Source organism: Carex rostrata, chromosome 30 (genome assembly GCF_964058835.1).
Source record: "Carex rostrata chromosome 30, lpCarRost1.2, whole genome shotgun sequence".
Classification (NCBI taxonomy): Eukaryota; Viridiplantae; Streptophyta; class Magnoliopsida; order Poales; family Cyperaceae; genus Carex; species Carex rostrata.
In genome coordinates, this window is record NC_135947.1 from 1,370,858 (window position 1) to 1,390,816 (window position 19,959).

Below are 19,959 nucleotides of genomic sequence, written 5' to 3' on the forward strand. Positions count from 1 at the left end.
CGGCTCTCAATTTGTACCCAGAATGTCTAGGGTAATTGCTATGGGTACCCAGGCTGAGGTGGCACCAATCAGAGGTTGCCATGTCAGTAGAAACTTTAAAAATTCATAACTCCTTAACCATTTGGAGTTAGAATCTGAATCTTATATCAAAATTCATGGTTTTAAGTGTAGAATATTACCATGAAATTTAATATGTCATTTCCCTTTTTCTTGGGAAGATTTTAAATCATTTTGGCGTCTTTCCAAGTGTCTAAATTATTACCAATTTTCATTTATTTAATTGGCAATATTTTAGGGTACAACAGTTATACATTGGTGTGATTAAAATTTTCTTGCGCACATAAGGTAGTGGTTTGCATTGTGTTAGAATAAATACAAGCACAATTGCATGATTTTTAGACTATTAATATTTAATGGAGCAACAAAAAGAGCAAAGGTGGCATGATCTGTTTGATTTTAATTAAATGCTTTGTTTATAAAATAATATATTCAACCTAAATGACACTTCTATCTCGGGTATGCATATCGACACTACACACGTTTATATTAACACAACAATTTTACAAAATTTTAATGTATGGACAATTTTAACCCTCATTAAATGTTTCTCTAACTACTATTTTTTTTCATAATGTAAATATGTAATTAATATAGTGATCATTAAATTATTTGGTTTTCATAATTACAAGATTTGTTTTCTCTTTTTTTTTTATATATATTTTGCATTCATGTAAAATCAAAAGCTACATAAATTTGTTGATCTTTCCTTTTTCTCATGACTCATGGTCCGTATTTAACTTTTTTTTGAAAATTTATTTTTTATATATTAAGACACACTTGCTTTAATATATGATATATTCCAACTCAAATATTTTTTTTAATTTTTTATATTTTGTTCTTCTTTATTTTGATACTTATAATCTATTAGTCTATTTTAATTAAAATTGTTAGCAATTTTTTTATTGATGTTTGTAATTAATTTATATTTGTTAATTGAATAGATCTATCAATCCCCTAACTTATCAGAAGAAAACCTTGAAAATCAAGTTTTGAATTATGCAAATGAAAACAATCAACTTCTTAATTTGAAGTTTGAAAATCGTGATGATATACTTTTTGTTTTTCGTAATTTATATGGTGCTAAAGGCTATGTATGCTAACAATTTGCGGATTGCGACCAAATAAATTTGTTAGTTTGTAGTGTTTTGCTGTACTTTTAATTTATTATTTTAATTATAAGTTGAATGTCAAATTATTCATGATAATTTGCATTCAATATGTTTTTTTATATAAATAATAATGTTGTTTTCTTAGTGTTATTGTGTAAAAAAAGAAGATAAAATGTTAATAGACAATTTTTTTATAGTAGATTGTTAAATATTTTTTTTGTGAAGTTGTATAAAATAAATCAATATATACAATGTTGATTAATTTTAATAATATAATAAAATCAATTCACTGTTGTGATTTTCTCAAAATATCTTAAACATTTGATTAAAATAAATAATGAATACTTATTATACGATAACATAAAGTTTATAAACATATTTTATTGTAACTTTTAAGAAACATATTTTAAAATAATATATGATAAATAAAACATATTTTTCATAAAGTAACATACTTTATAAAACATAACTTTTTAAGGAAAAACAATTATGTGCTAATATATGAGAGAGAATTGGTTTCTAAAGGAAACACTTAATGAAGGGTAAAATTGCTATATAGTAATATATTTTGATAATGTTGTGTTAATATAAAATTAAGTTGTTTTAATATCATCACCCTTCTATCTCATATATTATTATATAATTTTCTTTCCAAATGTTTATTTATTTATATAATTCTTTCCTTAAATGCTCCCATCTGCCAGATTTTTTCCATGTTTGGATGAAGGCTTGGGTTAGCAAGAATAGTGAGCTAACCCAAATTTGAGATAGTGAGCTAACCCAACTTTTAGTTGAGTTAGTAGAATAGCATGCTAACCCACTAAAAACAAACAAAGAATAGTCACTTTTTGCTAACCCAAACACATCCAAACATAAAATAGTAGTTCGGAATAGTAGCTAACCCGGGTTAGCACTATTCTTTGCCTCATCCAAACGCAAAAGAACAGGAGGTCGTTTTTTCTGGGAAATAAATCTGCTGTAGTGCTGTTATTCAAAAGGAATAACAGGAGCCTGTTATTCTGATTGCAACCGTTCAAATTATTCCATGCGCCAATCTCAACGAGTAACACAACCAATTTTTGCATCTCGTGTAAAGCTTCTGCTCCCGTCATTTGACAAATAAATTGTACAACCAATACATTGGAGTCATTTGACAGTATATTGTATTTGCATATCTTTTTATTTTATTTTTAAGTTGACAAGTTGAAAGAAAAATAACCCTCATTTTTCGAAAAGATATCTACTGTTTGTACGAATCCAAGTGAGGTAAATAGTTGTCACTTCTCCTCAGTCACTTTCTTTTTCTATTTATAATCTATATACCTTTGGATTCGTTGGGCAATTTAATTTTTTTTTTTTTAAAAAGTGGATAACCATCTGCTTCATTAGAAACATACAAGTCCTTACATCAAAAGAGTCATAGTTCAACATGAAAACTAAAAACAAAAGAAAAAAAAACTAAAAGCATAACAAAACAGGTCAGAATAGGCATAACTGTAACAACAAATGCCAGAGTATAGAACATAGAAAGACAGATAAAAGTATAAAACTAAGCCGGGTCAACCGAGCTATCAATAGAAGAGGAACTAGTAGCTGTAGACTCAGAATTAGAAGACTCAGAAGTAGAAGAGAGTGGGACCAGAACACCGTGGTTACCAATAGATTCAAAGGCAGCATCAATGTCATCTATTTCAGCTCAGATCCTTAGGTAGTCAGATAGGTCAGAGCCTTCTAAACCATCACCAGGATCTGTGTTTTCTGAATTCGACGGGCTGTTCCAGGTACTTGAATCCGGGCTGATCATCATGAGACCTGCCTAGTTCAAGAATGAGACATCTATAGGTAAAATTAAAGTTAATTTTAAAAAAATATCATCTAATTTAACTTTACACCAAAAAGAAGTTAAGACAATAATTTGTAGTCCTAATGAAGAGCTAGAAGGAACCGATGTATGTTGGAAGCAAACTTTATTTCTTGCTAACCAAATTATCCAAATAGTCGTTGCCCTAATCATTTCAATGAGAAATCTATCTTTTAAGGGAATGCATGCATCTAATTGCCATAAATCAGAAATTGTTGTACAATTAAAGTAAAAAGAATTATGTTATGCAATCCATGTCCAAAGAGAGGCAGCTATAAGACAAGTGACAAATAGATGGTCATTAGTTTCAAAAGCACCACAAAAAGAACAAGAAATGTCACTCTGCCAACCCTTATTAAGTAAATTTTCTTTAGTTAAAATTTTATTTTGCATAACCAACCACATAAACATCTTAATCTTGAGAGGGATATTAGAATTCCAAAGGGTGTCATAAGTGGTATTTGAAATAAGAGTGGACTGTAAATTTCCCACAAGGACCCCATCTCCGAGAAATATAGTCAGGCTTGGAAAGATAAAAAAAAGACTTTATCATAAGTAATGGTAGAATATAAAGATAACCATTCATTGAGATAAATACCAGTTAATTGTCTATTGAAAGATAAGGTAAGAGTAGAGTTATGAAAAACATCAAAAACAAAGATAGAATGATCATAAACTATTTGTAATAATTTTGGATAAGAACAATACAATGCACATTCTCCAAACCATCGATCAAGCCAAAATGAAATTTCCTTACCTGTACCTATGCTTCTATTAATACCTAAATCAAAAATAAATCTGAAAGAGAAAACACCTGACCAAAATGAAGAACATCTAGTACAGGATAACCCGAAGAGCTATATTTAGAGGAAAAAATTAATTTCCATTTTCCTACAACGGTGGGCAATTTAATTCTTTGTAAAGTATCCTTCCCATGCTTTTATGTTCGTAATTAGTAATCCTCCCAGTTCATGTAATGCTCTAAACAATACTCCCGAGTTTTTTTTTTTTTTAATTTCATTCCTTCAAATTCAGGTTAGCGAGCTAATCCGAACACTACTCTGTATTTGAATGGGTGAGTAGTTGTTTGGGAACTTTTGAGTTAGCGGTTATTCTGTATTTGAACCAAATGAACTTGATATAAGAAGAAACATAGTAAAGGTCATTCATTCACACAAAACAAGCAATCAAACAACAACCATTGAATTAGTTTCCAACTTTCCATGTCTTCTTACTTCCGTCAAAATACAAACATCGTAAAATCTCAATTTAGCCAAAAGGCTCAACCATGATACACATTACAAGTCACAAAAGTTTAAAACCCAGAAACAAGGATATTTTGTGATTTATAGTTAGCCATTCATTAATATTTCAAAGTCAATTTTGTATAAGATACAACATTTTAGAAGTCATGGATCTTTCAGATCGGGTTTGTAGTCAGAACAATCCCGTTTGCCACGACCCATTGTAAATCCTCTTGTGCCATCAGGAATTCTCGGGCCAGGAAGGGGTCTATTTGTGACTCCACTGGTTGATCCAACTGTACCACATCCATGCCCTGTAAAGAATATCAGTATAGTGAAAAACAAATTAATTCTAAGTTATTAATAAACAAAGACTGGTACTGAAAATCGTGTCTTCAGTATATGGCTAACTTTTATAATAATCAAAGACACTTATAATGCCTCAACTAAGCACTTTATGATGCAACGAGCCTTTAGTTACCACAATAAAAATTAGACTCAAACTATCATGTTTCACACACTTTTTTATTTGATAATTCAAATTTGGTAATTAAGAGACAGGAACCCGAAATGAAAAATTTGAAAAGTAGGAAGATTGTTGCAGTGTGCGTGGCCCTACTGAGAGCTAGGGTTCGCATTATCACAGAAAAATATAAAAATTAGAAAGTACAATTTGGTTGGCAAACTACACAGATAAAGTTTGTGAACAACAAAAAAAAAAAAAAATTAGGATGACACACGTTCTGTGAACCTAGGAAAAAAAAAACACTGATGCATGTTGATTCAGTGTATGACAGCAGAAGTTTTTTATGTTTTTGCAAACAGCTATGCAATCACCCACCAACATGCAAACATAAATTTGTTCAAGCCACTGATGGGGAAACTAGATGGGCCCACAACTTGAGCAAAATAGGGCACATGACTTGACTACTACTCAATGAAAGCCAAACAAGTTGGGATAAGCTAGAAATGAAACCAACCAGAGTTGTGCCAGTAAGACCTAAAACTCTTTTTCTTACTCAAGCTCTTATAGCTAATTAAGCATGACGGGTAGTGTTTCTCACTAATTACATACTCCATGTGTATTACTAATAGCAAAAAGTACCTTGTTCATTTCTGTAATTGTGCCTCGTACCTTTTGAATGCTCTTCTTCCTGACACATGCAAAGAGCTTAAAATGGAACAAAAAGGGGCAAAGAACAGGCTGATACATACCCATAAGGTCATAACAACAGTGCAGCAATCCATTTTAATCAAACACATCTAGAGTGACACTATGGTACTATGCATAGCGCAGATTGGTCCGTACTACGGATCAATATTTTCATTTTCAAAGTTCAAATAGTCGATCTGAACCTTTCAACGTGATTTCCATATGAAAATATACTTGAGACTAAATTTTACATTCGTTTAGAATTTTTTACTATTTATTTTAGATAGATAGAAGATCGCTACTTTTTAATTGTCTAGAATCTTTAGAACAAGTGATTTTCTACCTATCTAATAAAATAGTAAAAAAATTCTAAAAAAATATAAAATTTGATCTACAGGTACATTTTTATATGGAGATCACGTTGAATGGTTCAGATCGACTCGAAAATGTTAATTCTCTTCATACCTTCTGTTTATATTTTTTCCCGTTGGATGTTTGTGCCTGGTTGCTTGAATTAATATTATTGAAGCATTAAAATTAAAGACTTGAACTTCAGTAAGTTGAAGGAACACCCACATACATACATGCATGAGTGTGTGTGCGTGCGCGCACGTTAATGTGTATGTGTAAAAATTTGGGTATTTACCTCATCATCTTTCTCACTGTCAACTTCTCCACCTTCAGCTTCTCTTAATCTCATAATGAAATTATCAAACATTCGAGATTCCTGTTAGATGAAAGATTATTTATTGTATGTTTCCAAGCAAAATGCATGCAATCCATAAAGTTATGGGTGTGAGAAGTTACTGTTTTGGACAAAAGCTTGACTCTCAACCCACTTCTCCAGTCTTTCTTGTTATTCAGTTTTGATACCTGAGATGGTTAAATTTTTTAATTCTGAAAATATATCGGCGCTAATATATTATGCTAAGATAGAGATTTGCATAAATACTTACAGCTTTCTTTGCTGCTTTTACGGAGTCATATTCCACAAGGGCATGCACCTAAATATCACATCACAACAAGCAGGCATCTTATTCAGCAATTACAAAAATTAGGGAGGTTAAAAAACAACTCCTTGAATAAAAGAATACCTTACTACTTATCAGATATCCATCCTTGTTAACCTGTGATCCTTCGGCAGATTGTGGATCCCGAATGCTTATTTTCACAATACTACAGTGCAAAAATCATATCAATTCCAACAAATAACATGTTGTTTTATTAAAAAAAATGTTTAGAGCACTTTGTGAAAGAAATTCACTTTCCAACTTCACCGAAGGTTTGTCCAATACTCTCTTCAGTGTAATTCTCTGGTAAATTCTCCACCATAACCGTTCGTGACTGCAATATATAATTTAGCATTTCTTTCAAGAAAAATATAAATCATAACTTTCTGGTCGAAGAAGCTCTAATAAGCACACTAAGGGAAGCACAGCTGCACAGAATTTATAAGTTATGGATAAATAAGCAAATACAAATAATTAGCTGTAAAAGGAAAGCTATTACCTCATCATCGTTCGTCTCAGCAATAACGGGCAATGGATTTATCCTCTTAACTTTTTTACCATCTTTACTGACAACCTAAAACCAAAAAAAGTAAAAGGGAACAACACTGTCCATTTACAAAAGAGGTTTGATAGAGATTTTGAATATTTACAAGTAAACTCAAATGAAGTTTGAAGAAACAAGTGTTTAAAAAGACAAATTACCAAATTAGATGATGTCCTGAGTGCGGCTTCAATTAATGAATCGTCTTCAACAAGTCTCTTCATTTTTCTTAATGATGCGATGACACTAATAGGAACTACAGGAGGAATAAAAAAAAAAAAGGAATGATGATTACAATGATCCAGAACTAACAAAATGAAATGATTTGTTGCATGATATCTGATTTATAAAAAAAATAGTTATAACAAAGTAGAACAACTCAGATGAGTAAGGAAATATATCATTTCCAAATTCCAAGCATCTATATGGAATTTTAAAATGATGGGCTACCTTGACATCAAGCCGGCAACATCATCATATAAATGTTGGATCAAAGCATTACAACTATACTTTTAAGTTTTAACTAAAGTTGAGAAACTTACCAAAACCCCGACCATTTCTCCACGTATGCTTGAGTAAGAATTTATTTTCCGGGAGGTTTGCATCACTAAAATAGTCCTCAACCTAGAAATTTATCAGATCATATATCAATAAATGAACAAAGAGGAAAAAGAGACCAATCACAAAATCCCATTAAAAACCGAGAACTCCAACAATGTACAATATAATTATAATCCATTTCTCTCACCTGATGCACTATCTTCGCACGAAGTTCGTCAGAGAGACCGCAATCACCACTCAAGATGATATCTTGCTCGTGATCCTCGCTGTTCTCTCCGATCACCTCTTCGTTCCTGTCGGAAAGAGAGGGGCTATGAGGAGGAGAAACGATTGGGGAAGAGAGGGGAGGAGGAGAGGGAGGACTGACGCCTTCTACTTCTTCCATGTTGGTTCGTCGGAGCAAGAGAAATTCTTACTGACGGAGTGTGTTCAATTCTGTGCTAGCCGAGCTCCCTCCAAACTTAATTCACGGAGTGTGTTCAATTTGTTAATATCCTCTCCATTTAAAAGAAACGGAGATATCCTGTTTTGGAGTGAACTGAGTATCTCCCGGTATCGGTCTATCGGACCGTCTAAAATTAAGAAGTTTTAATAGCAGAATGCTGGACACATCCAGTTTAAACTCTACTGGACATCAAGCAAGACAAGAGAAGATTAGTTTAGTTTCTGATAAACAAGTTAGACGGATTTTGTTATTCTGTTATGGCAGTTAGAGATTGTAATTTGTAAGTAGGAAACATAGCTATGTGAATGTGAGTTCTCCAGCTATAAATACAAGACCATGTAAAGCTCAAGACCATAACACAGAAATACAAAGATTGAATTATGATTTCCATTCTCTCTTCTTTAATTCATGAAAGTCTTTAAAAGTTTGGTTTTGAGATTTGTGTCAGATTTAAATGAGTCCAGCTAGTATGACATTAGTGTCATATGACATCAACTTCAAAATTGATTGGATAAACTTCAAACGACTAATTCAAACCGTTCAAACTAATTTAATTTATGAGTAATGCGTTTACATGTAATTTTTTTTCTAGTTATTTTAGTATCAAATCAAGCGGTCAAAAATATTAAAAAATGAATGCATTAAAATTAACTTGAAAACTTGCACTGACTTGATACTAAATAAGTTCGAAAAATTATAAATTTTGCATGTGACACACAACTAATGAAATAGATGAGTTTGAACAGTTTGAATTTACCCTTTGAAGTTGATTCAATATGTTTTAGAGTTGGTATTATATAAACTGAAATGACACCGATGTCATACTAGCCAGACTCGATTTAAATGACCAACCAAACAAAAATAGCAAAATGAAATGAGCGGTTTATGTTCAACCAATTCATGAAAATTAATTTTTGAACTTTTAGCTCTTCGTCATCGTTCTTCTATTAGAATCTCCAACTCAGAATGCGTGTTGTTACTTTGGTACCCAAAAAAAAAAAATCAGAACAGGATAGAATATGAGAATTTTATTTTCGAAAGATATTGATTAGACATGTGAAATACAAATTTTTGGGTAGAAAACCTAGGTTCTTTATCTTTTATTACAAACAATATATTCATTTGTTTCTAACTTTTATTCATTTATTATATAGAAATTTTATTCTATATTAAATAACATAATTAATAAAAATAATAACAATAATAATAATAATAATAATAATAATATGTTGAAAATATTTTCTATTGTTATATTCATATCTTTGTCGTTATTATACTATATTATGATAATAATATATTATTACACTTTATGTTATTTATATTATACATCACGAATTAAAACTTCTGTTTTAATTCGTATTAATATTTTCGATTTCAAAATTTAAACGGTTGATTTGAAGGTTCAACATTATCATCGTATTAAAATGTGACTGGGAGACCAAATTTTAAATTTGTGGGAAAGTTATTATTATTATTTTAAATATATACAAAATTATTATTTTCAGAAAAAAAAAGTATGTATTATAAAAAATAACAATTTTGTTTCTATCTAAAAATATATTAATTTTTTTTAGAAAATATAAAATTTGATATTCAAATACAATTTAATATGGATATTCATGTTGAGAACCTACAAATTATAAAATATAGGCACAAACTAAAACATAAGCATTTCTTTATTTATATAGTAGTAATAATAAACAATATTTACTGTTACTACAATCATCACCGTTGTTATCCCAAATTTTTAAATATACTATACTAAAAAAATAAATAAATTAAATAAACACTTTTTTTTTTTAAATTTAAATTTTGATATGGCCACATTCTCTGGATACAGACCTCTTTTCTGGAACCGCATAGTTGCGGCACCCCTTTTTTCCCTCTGCCGAAATATTTGAACAAAAACCAAAAAGCATGAATTTGTACAAGGACTTGCCACGTTAGATGCACTGAGAATAAACAGAGAAGTAAATAACTAATTATCAGGGTATACACTCGAGGACTTGACATATTATACCACGGTATCAACTTTGTATTTATTCAATTCAAACCAAAAACCATGTTTGACCTTTCGGATAACTGAGAGAAAAAAAAGGTTAATAACAAAAAAAAAGTTAGATGATTTAGAAGATGCGGATCTTATTTATGGTCCCCATTCTCTAGATATGGTCTTCAAAAAAGAATCTCCATTTAGAAGATACGACTAGAATATTTTTTTAATTTCAAAATTTTGTAATTATTTGGTTTTTTTTTTTTGAAATATGATATTTTTAAAAATTTCGGGTCGTTATCATCTGCAATTCATTATGCTCTAAGCCTTATTTTTGTACTGTCAGTTAAATAATTATTTGGGCCTAACTTTCTTCATTGCAATTCTCTTGGGCCACAAATGCTTAGAAATGATATATTTTCTTGTCTGATTTACATGTATGGAAATGACCACAAAGTAGAACTCCATGGTCCATCTAAATATTTTTTATTTATAAATTACTATAGTTTATTGTAGATTATTTCAGAAAATGTAATGTTATAAAATATCATTCTAAAAAATGTGTTATTATCATATTTGGTTCACACATGACTATTATTTAAGTATTCTAGAAAATATATCATTATCATGTTTGGTTCACACATAACTATTGATCGGTTTGAAATACAATGTACCGTTTTTTCCCGATTTTTTTTATATCCAAAAAATAAATAAAATTTTAAAAAATATCCAAATCCCGACAATATTTCCAAAACTACCCAAACCGGAATTTTTTTTTTCCGGTTTCAACATCAATAACTGGGAAATTTTTTTCTGGAAACTCAATCCCAAAACCGGAAAAACAATTTCCGGTTTTTGATCCCAAAACTGAATTTTTTTTTTCCGGAAATAGGATTTCTCATTTTTTTTTTATAAACTCATTTACATGTATTATACATATACATATATTATATATACATATATATAAAAAAATGTATTATACATATATAATGTATTATATACATGTTCTTTTATACATATACATATACATATATATACATATATTATATATACATATACATATACATATATTTTATATACATATACATATATTATATATACATATATTATAAAAAATGAGTTTAAAAAAAAAACCAAATGATGTTTATAAACAAAATACCGATCATTGTATGCCTACCATTGAACGAAAACTTAAACTGAATTTTTGAGGCACTAAATTTTTCCGGTAATTGGTGTTAAGATCGGAAATTTTTTTGTCGGTTTGGGTACTTTTGAAATTCTAGCCCATGTTTTGTTATTTTAAAAAAAAATTCTTTGGATATAAATTAAAATTTTATATGTATAATATATGTATATGTATATCAAATTTGATCTCTGCTTGTAAATCAACAAGTCTAGACCGATACAGAGATCAAACTGTAAAAGTGATTACAGCAGCATGTAGAGCATTCAAAAGTACATAGAATTGACACTAATTTTAATTTATTTGGATTTTTCTATAATTAGTTATGAATTTTCAAAGTTCAGCTTTTGAAAAAACTTTAAACAACCATAACTTTGACTAGGAAAGTCGGATTTTAGTGTATGACCAGTTGACCACTTTTTGGAAGGGGGGCGGGGCGAGATGGATCCGATTTTGTCCGGGGGGAACCGCGGGCATCGTCACATCCGAAGCATCAAAATTTAAAAAAAACGTCGTTTAGTGCCTCAAAAATTCAGTTTAAGTTTTCGTTTAACGGTAGGTATACAACGATCGGTATTTTGTTTATAAACGTCGTTTGGGTTTTATTTTTTTATAAACTCATTTTTTTTATATATGTATATATAAAAAAAAATGGGAAATCCTATTTCCGGAAAATTTTTTTCTGGTTTTGGGACCAAAAACCGGAAAAAATATTTCCGGAATTGGAGACTGGAATTTTTTTTTTTTCTGTTTTGGGATTGAGTTTCTGGAATTTTTTTTCCGGTTATTAATGTTGAAACCAGAAATTTTATTTCCAGTTTAGGTAGTTCTGAAAATACTGTCGTAATTTGTATATTTTTTTTAATTTCATTTATTTTTTGAATATAAATAAAAAACCGGGTTTTTTTCAATACACATTGTGCCATGGGCATAGTGGCCAGTTTGGAATAAAAATTCCAAAACGGCCACCTAATAGTCGGTTTGGATATTTTAAAAAAAATAAATTTTGGAAACAGATTTAATAATTTCTAATTAAAATCGAATATTAATAAAAATATCGGCTAGAGTTGGCACATGATAAGTTCGGCTTGACACAACTCGTGCTTGCATACCTACTAATTTTGAATATACCTTGGGATTTTGAGTTCGTTTCCGATTTACCGGTGGTCAAATTTTTTACTTTTGTCATTTACTATTTTGACAAATGAAACTATCAACTAATATTAACTCTATAATTTTAAGAAAAAAATAAAGAGAAAAATAAGTATAGCTAATTTAAATTCAAACTTTTTTAGACCTCCACGTTAAATACTTTTCATCTCTTAATTATAATATTTGAACTTACAATTTTAATATTTAGCTTGGGTGTTGACAAAGTGAAAATATTTTATCAGTTTTCAACTACACAATTATCAAATTATTAATATTTAACTTGTAAATTTATATTTTAAAACATGAAATAAGAAAAGGATCCTAAATCAAAATTAGAAAGCTATAATTTTTTTGAATTTTACATCACATATGAAGGCATCAAATGTATCATTTCAAGGCTTCACAACAATTTTAGTTTCTGATTTCATTACCAAAGTGAGATTTGAAAACTTAGATAATCCTCAATTTTAAAGATAAATGAGGTTTATAACTAATTTTGATGTATTGGCGCTCCATAAGAATATTTTATTAAATAATCTTTGAGGCAAGGAAAGGAAGTCCAAAATTTTGATTTATTGCGCTTCATATGAATATTTAGTTAAATAATTTTTAGGAAGAACAATTTGTTTTAGCTTTTCAGAAGAAATGATATTTTGTAAACTTTTTTTATTAATGAGTCTCCTAAAAGGTACTTAGGTATGACAAAAACTAATTTGTTGACATGGAAGCTGAACAAGCACATTGAAAATTATAGTACAAGTCAAAGAGAAACATATTTTTGTGATGATTTATCATGCAACATCTTCCAACTATACATGAAAGTTGAATGTCAACTTTGATATGGGTATTAAGACATGCAAAACATATTCAAATATTCCTTGATTTAATATAAAGTTATAAATATTTTGTATCGCGTCTTAATGTATTTGAGTCCTTTTTTTTATGAAAAATCGACTAAATTTTTTATGGTTAAAATTTTGGGACATTGGCTAAAACTAATGTAATTGATGGTAATATTTTTTCCATTTTAATATTAATACTAACAAAATATGAATGTTGCAAGATAATATAAAGTATAAAAAATAAATTGAATGATGCGTTTCGTTAGGAATTCTTGCAGATGAACCCAGCTTATCAATGAAATGAAGGTAATATAATATTTTTGCAAAATGGATTGACTAACTAAAAAACTAAAAGCTTTGCTTTCAACTGAAAAATTGCACCACAAATAATATACATAAAACACTTTCAAAATACTCCATCAAATTCGAACTCATGAATTATCATAGTATACATCTAATATGGAAAAACCTAATTAAATGGATTACTGCATCGACCAACAAAAATAGCAACAATACTGAGGTCGTAATGAATCCGAACCTAATTAAATTATTAATTCTTAAAGTGCTTTAATCACCAATAATAATGATTTCACACAATTACAAAAGTGAATTTCAAATTAAACAATGGTAGCCATAACGAAAAAATATTTCACAAGGCTAGTTTGAGCCTGCCACAAGGCTAGTTTGAGCCTGTCAGAAATAAGTATATTGATATTTAGAAACCTTGTTGTTCATATTATTATTTTGATTGATATTAGTTTTGAACGCCCTGTCTACGTGCATAACTTGCCTAACTACAGCCACATTCTCTGTCAAAAACTTAAAGAATGTGGCCGTATCAAAGGCTAATTTGAGCCCGCCAGGAATAAGTATATTGATATTTAGAAACTAGATTCTAGCGTTGATACAAGAATCTGACTTTATGGCAGATTAAATGGATTTACCGAACTATAAAGATTAAGTGGATTCATCAAATTAATAGACTAATAATCAAATTTTATTCAACGGTATATATTGGAGACTACTGAGTTCGGACCGTTCAAATTTAAAATCACTTAATTTATAATAAAATGTACATCAAATTTAGTTATTTAATATAAACATGATGTGCACATAATATAATAATAATATTATATTAGAAAATATCAAATGTTTTTAAAATAAATAAGGTCCAAGTAATATTTTTTTTGGTTTTCAATAGATGTTCGGAGCTTTTATATGCTAAACTTGTCCTGAACTCCTGATGTCCATAACATAATGCCGTTCTGGATAAAGATTTTAACAGAACAATTTTGATTCATAGCACAAATTATAAAATTAAAAAAACACTGCATATGATTGATACGCTTTTTAACAGAACAATTTTGATTCATAGCACAAATTATAAAATTAAAATAACACTGCATATGATTGATACGTTGTATGAAGCAGAACTACTCGGTTAAAATATTACCCGCCGTTTGCCTCCGTGGTTCACCCATTTTTGGCAAAAGCAATTCCGGGCTTCGTGGATCTTGGTATTGCAAAGGTTTGACGGTGGGAAAAAGAGGATCCGACCCGTAAGGTACTCCAGTCAGTCCAATCCAATTTTTTTTTTTTTCTTTCTAGCTGGTTCACCAGGTATCATCATTTGGACCTCTTCTACTACACCGCAACTAGAAATCAGGAAAGTGGACCCACAATTCAGTAGCGGTTCATCCAACCGACCGTCATGTAATTGAGCGAAAAAATTTCTATTCCCTCCCATCCTCTTTGAAGACTCCGTATCCCTGTAGGAACTCAAATTTTGAGTTTATATATCAACCGTTCGATCAGAATTTAACTTTTAAATATTCGTGGCAAAATAGATTAACGGTCACGTTTTAAACTCGAAATTTAAGATACCTGAAGGTAATATGAATACCCCTTTCTATCCCCTCTCAAAATTTTGAACTACTAAAATCGAAATCGAGTTCTGGCGCTCTCTCCATCCCATCCTCTTTCTACGAAAACCTCAAATTTCGCAAACGTTTCTCTTCATATCTCCCGGTTTTTCCAATGGCGAGAGCGACGAAGAGAGGGATGGTTAGAGAAGAGGAAGGGAGTCCGGGGGTGAAAGAGTCTGGTGCGTCTTACACTACCGAGTCGGAAACACAACCCATGGCTGATCGCCGCCAACTCCGATCTCGCTATCTAGCGATGAAGAATTTGATTAATGGTATCTTTCTTACATTTTTTATTCCCTTTTCTTGAACCCTCTGGAATTGTGCTTGCTGATTTATATAACATGAAAACTATTTTCGAGAAAACTAAAATTTTGTGTGGTTGTTTGGCACTTAAACACCTACAAGATTTCTGTTTATTTTTTTCTTGTTATTTTACTTGAAATAAAAAAGTTGAAATTTTGTGGAGTAAATCACAGTGTTCTTGTTATTGTAGTTTTCTTTTACATGGGATTCACTGTCTTATCTAAATGTCCTATTTCAGATGAGAAGGATGACATGGTGAAAGCTGATTCAACAAAATTCGAAAATATTATCACTGAAGTCGAGAGCTTGCATCAATTTGGTAAAATTCTCCCTACATAATTGTAATTTTGGATTGATAAGACAAGGTATTGTGAGGTGGAAAGCATTCACTAAATCAAGGTGCCAGAATTTACAGGAACTACCCATTCTTTGTTGATTTATCATTTTGCTTGTATGTTTAGCTGTTATTTGCAAATAACTACAAATGGCGTAGTTCCGGATGCAAATATAAACATATCTTGCAACTGCTTTGTAATGCAGTGAAATTTTTTGTGTTAACATGCATAGAAACTCAATTTTATAATGTAATTTGAGGAAAATAAAAACTGTTTTTTAGTTTTTGATTATAATACGATGGTTTTGTTTTCAGTTCAAAATCCAAGAGAGCAAGTTGCTGATGCTGAGGCACTATTAGACATAGCCAGTACATTTTTAACATCGGTTCGGTCTCAGTCAAGTGAAGGAATTACACCCTCTGACTTTGTCACGGCTTTGTTGAACAAATTTGGGCAAACAAATAACCCCTTAAATGATGAAATTGAGAGTCCAGTTACTTTCAATTGGACCGATTTGGGGTATAGTGTTTCTCATGTATTCATGGCGGGCTCTGGATGCTGTACCATGTGAGAAATTTACCTGTTTATAGTTGTTAATTATTTTCCCTTCTATTTTTCACTTTGCAATTAAAACATAAAAAATTACTATATTTTTATAATGTCGAGTATTTCTCAAATTTTTGCAATTAACACATCACCTGAGGTACGGTAACTATTGGTTCCAAAGTGATAAAAGCATGGAGATGGCAAGGTTAGGGTACAATGCTTAAGATTATGAACTTTTGTATCTTGGCATGAAATTTTGCAGATAATTGGGTGTTTTCGTAAATTTGAGAAATATTGGGTTATTTATGGAAAGTACTGGAAATGTTGATTGTTGCAAAACATCTTGTGTACTGTGAGGCAAATTATTGGAATTCTTGTTATAAACAGCAGTAATCAAGGCATGTACTATTAAAGTTGTCCTCTAGACACCATTGCATGTTTATGTGCAGTTTTTCTGTGTGAAAAACTCTATACGAAGTCTTAAATTAACTAAACCTGATACAATATCTGTTTTTATGTTCTTTCTGATTAATTTTTTTTCTAAAGGAATGGGCCAATGAACACTGAAGTGAAGCAAAGAAAGGTTGTGAATCAAAAGCCACGAGCTAGTCGACCAAAAGAAAGCACTTGCCCTGAGGAGGTACTAATAGATTACTGATCAGAGATGCAACATCTCTTTCTTTTACATTAGATAAATTTTGCAGTTTCATCCAACAGTAAAAAGGATTGCTGTACCAGACTGTTTGTATTTTTACAAGCATCAGCTGCATTTGTACATCTGTGGATAATCTTGGTAATGTAGTTAGATATAATAATAAATAAAAACCACAAATTAATGTTGAAATGACCCATTTGCCCTTTGAAGCCGACCAATTAGATGGCTGACATTTTTTTTGAAACCTTTGACATATTTGTTTTCTTAATAAAGGGTAAAAATGGGTACATATAAATTTTAAATGAGTTTTAATAGAAGAGATAATAAAATGGGTAAATTCATGAGTTTTGAAATTTAGAAAGGTAAACATTGCTAAACTGTTACAATTTTTGTTCGTTTTGTTCTCTTATAGCTTGGCGGTAAAGAAGAGGAGACTAAAACTGACACAGATAAAAATATGCTAGCTATTTTTGAAATATTGAGAAGGAAAAAGAGCACTAGACTAGAACATTTGGTGTTGAACAGAAACTCATTCGCCCAAACAGTGGAGAATATTTTCGCCTTGTCTTTTTTGGTGAAGGATGGCCGAGTTGAAATTTTGGTCAGCAAAAGTGGTCACCATTTAGTCTGTAAGTGCTCAAGTTTCTTTCAATCCTTTTTTCACATTTGAATGCTTATTCTGTCTTGAATTTTAGCGGATTTATTGTAGCTTTTGTGGTTATTAAACTGGATCATGAATATGTATAAAATATTGTTTTAGTTGGTTGTACTGGGTACTGGTATTTGATCTGGGTAATTCTATTTCGATTATTTTTTAGGTTGTATGTGATGTACACTTTGCTTTTGCAATTAAAGGAGGCAGGTACCGTATACACTTTGGGGGTGTTTTCTTAGGAAGAAAAATATTGCATGGGATCATTCACAGATTGTTTATTTTCATAATTTGTATAACCTGAGTTTTGGAAGAGTGACCATAGAATGTGTTCCATTATGCTATGTTGGTGCTCTATATAGAGATTTGAAACTCAATATTCTCAAGTGAATTTTCTTGTGTTGAAAAATGCTTCCCAGCACCGAGAAATGCACCTGCTGCGAGTGCAGTTGCCACTGGGGAAGTATCATACAGCCACTTTGTCTTCCGGTTGGATTTCAAGGACTGGAAGGTACATGCTCTAGCAAACCAAATTTATGAACTTAGTTTCCCATAATTTTAATATAGTTTTGCTTATATTTAATTTCCTTTATGTCGAAACATTTGCATGCAGCAAATGAAAGAGATGGTTGAGCCGGGTGAAGAATTGATGCCACATAGAAATCGTCCAATTGACATTGCAAACCCCACAGAAACAGAGGTACCCACACAGAGAACTCCAATCCGGAAGTTTACAAGGAATCGAGGTTTTGTCATGCAAGATGACTCAGCTGTGGTTGATGAATCACCGGAGTTTACTGGTTCCGTTGATCCTAAGAAGCGTAGGCGTCTCTTTGCAAATTAGTAACAGTCTAGATAGGAACATTATATGGAACATATCACCTGATTTTGTCTTGAAAAGGTAAAGCATGTTTTGATAATTAGGCTCATGTGTTGGTTCGGGTATCAGAGATATGCTTGTTTGGTTTAAAATCCAATATCTCTGTATATATTTACACCCAAAGCTTGTTAAATTCTGTTGAAAACAGTAATCAATTGTAATTTGATTTGCAAAGTCGTTGTCTGCAGCAGTTTTGGATTTGGGCCAATTAGATTAGCAAAACTATTAGATTGCACCTTTTTCTAAGAAAAAATGTATGTCGTCTTTTGAGCATGAAGATAGTCCGAAATAGTTATTATAAATTATTATTATAAACAATGATATTTTTTCATCAAAACTCTTAAGAATTTATTTGCTGAGATCAAATATTACTTTTTTATTTATTCAAATGTCTCTAATTGTACTTTCATTACGCCTTTGCCTTTTAAATTTCTAATAACATAAATTTAAAACTTATATGTTAGATAAAACCACTAAATATGATATATTATTTTCTCTGTGTACAAAAAAATTATCACTTTTTGATTTTGTTTTTATAAGAATAAATAAATTGAAAAATTAATGTTCATAATTTATCCATAAGAATGTTTCTTTTCAAGCTGTTGATATTGATCAAAACAAATTTGAGATGTTGTAATTTTTTGTATGTACATAGAAAAATCATATAGATAAAATCTAACGATTTTATTTTCATATTTGATGTTTAAATTTTAAGTAATTAACGTTTAAAAATTTAAGCACAAAAAATGGTCCACCATTTTTGTATCGTCTGCCACCTAAATTAGTTCATTTAATAAAAAACAATAACGCTATAATATAAAATAACTTTGTTTAAATAAATATTGTACCTGGCACTTAAGTTTCTTTTAATCATCTGCCACTTAAGTTTCTTTTAATCTACTCTTTTTCTCGATCAATTCCTTCGTATAAAAAACTCATTTCTGCTTTATCATCACTATCAACTATTCGTAACACTTTAATTGTCTCGCTGACAGAAATGCAATACCGTTGATCAAGCAAGATATCTCGCGCACAATCAGCACCATTGTCTTTCCTTATTCTCAGTATTCCAACTCTTTCAGCCCAACTCGGCTTGAGACACATCTGGAAAACCGAAAAATGCATCCTTAAAAGTATATATTCTCTGCAAATGTAATAAAATTTGTTGCAAAGTGTGTGCTAAGCTGGTCTGAGAAACTCCTGATTAATTGTTGGTAGCCTCATCAGATTTATAAGAAACAGTGCAATCAGGAATTCGACGTAGCAAGCAGCATAGGAATTGTGTGAAAGGCTAAGCACCACAAACTGGGCTGGTTGGAACCATGGAACCAGTATCAACCACCTCTGGTAAATACTGGTACGGACTGACAGCTTGATTGGCATGATTCTGGTACGTCTGGTACTATTCAGGTATGGACCGACAACTGGTACAGACAGTTTCTGGTAAAAGCTGATACAAATCACCGGCTGGTAGATGACTACAGACTGATACAGAACAAATGCTAACGT

General features: G+C 30.8%; 2 protein-coding genes across 2 annotated transcripts; one reads left to right on the forward strand and one right to left on the reverse strand.

Annotated features, from left to right (window-relative positions):
- Positions 1–4,439: 4,439 nt before the first annotated feature.
- Positions 4,440–7,949, reverse strand: LOC144546611 (la-related protein 6A-like). The gene is made up of 11 exons (XM_078295153.1): positions 7,727–7,949; positions 7,521–7,602; positions 7,140–7,234; positions 6,937–7,011; positions 6,692–6,771; positions 6,522–6,603; positions 6,384–6,431; positions 6,235–6,300; positions 6,074–6,154; positions 5,380–5,428; positions 4,440–4,588 (listed from the first exon to the last, which is right to left on the reverse strand). Exons 1-11 carry the CDS (start codon positions 7,922–7,924, stop codon positions 4,440–4,442), a joined length of 1,005 nt encoding a protein of 334 aa, XP_078151279.1. The 5' UTR covers positions 7,925–7,949.
- Positions 7,950–15,114: 7,165 nt separating this feature from the next.
- Positions 15,115–18,768, forward strand: LOC144547087 (Nse4, component of Smc5/6 DNA repair complex). The gene is made up of 7 exons (XM_078295693.1): positions 15,115–15,351; positions 15,621–15,701; positions 16,032–16,284; positions 16,810–16,903; positions 17,331–17,547; positions 17,990–18,081; positions 18,184–18,768. Exons 1-7 carry the CDS (start codon positions 15,192–15,194, stop codon positions 18,412–18,414), a joined length of 1,128 nt encoding a protein of 375 aa, XP_078151819.1. The 5' UTR covers positions 15,115–15,191; the 3' UTR covers positions 18,415–18,768.
- The last annotated feature ends 1,191 nt before the right edge of the window (positions 18,769–19,959 follow it).

Excerpts from the sequence above, each read along its gene's own strand:
- LOC144546611 (XM_078295153.1), bottom strand. The coding sequence starts at position 7,924 with ATGGAAGAAGTAGAAGGCGTCAGTCCTCCCTCTCCTCCTCCCCTCTCT. Across the intron at positions 6,155-6,234 it reads TCAAGCTTTTGTCCAAAACA|GAATCTCGAATGTTTGATAA; the intron begins GTAACTTCTCAC and ends TTCATCTAACAG. Across the intron at positions 4,589-5,379 it reads CAATTACAGAAATGAACAAG|GGCATGGATGTGGTACAGTT; the intron begins GTACTTTTTGCT and ends TATTCTTTACAG.
- LOC144547087 (XM_078295693.1), top strand. The coding sequence starts at position 15,192 with ATGGCGAGAGCGACGAAGAGAGGGATGGTTAGAGAAGAGGAAGGGAGT. Across the intron at positions 16,285-16,809 it reads GGCTCTGGATGCTGTACCAT|GAATGGGCCAATGAACACTG; the intron begins GTGAGAAATTTA and ends TTTTTTCTAAAG. Across the intron at positions 18,082-18,183 it reads TGGATTTCAAGGACTGGAAG|CAAATGAAAGAGATGGTTGA; the intron begins GTACATGCTCTA and ends ATTTGCATGCAG.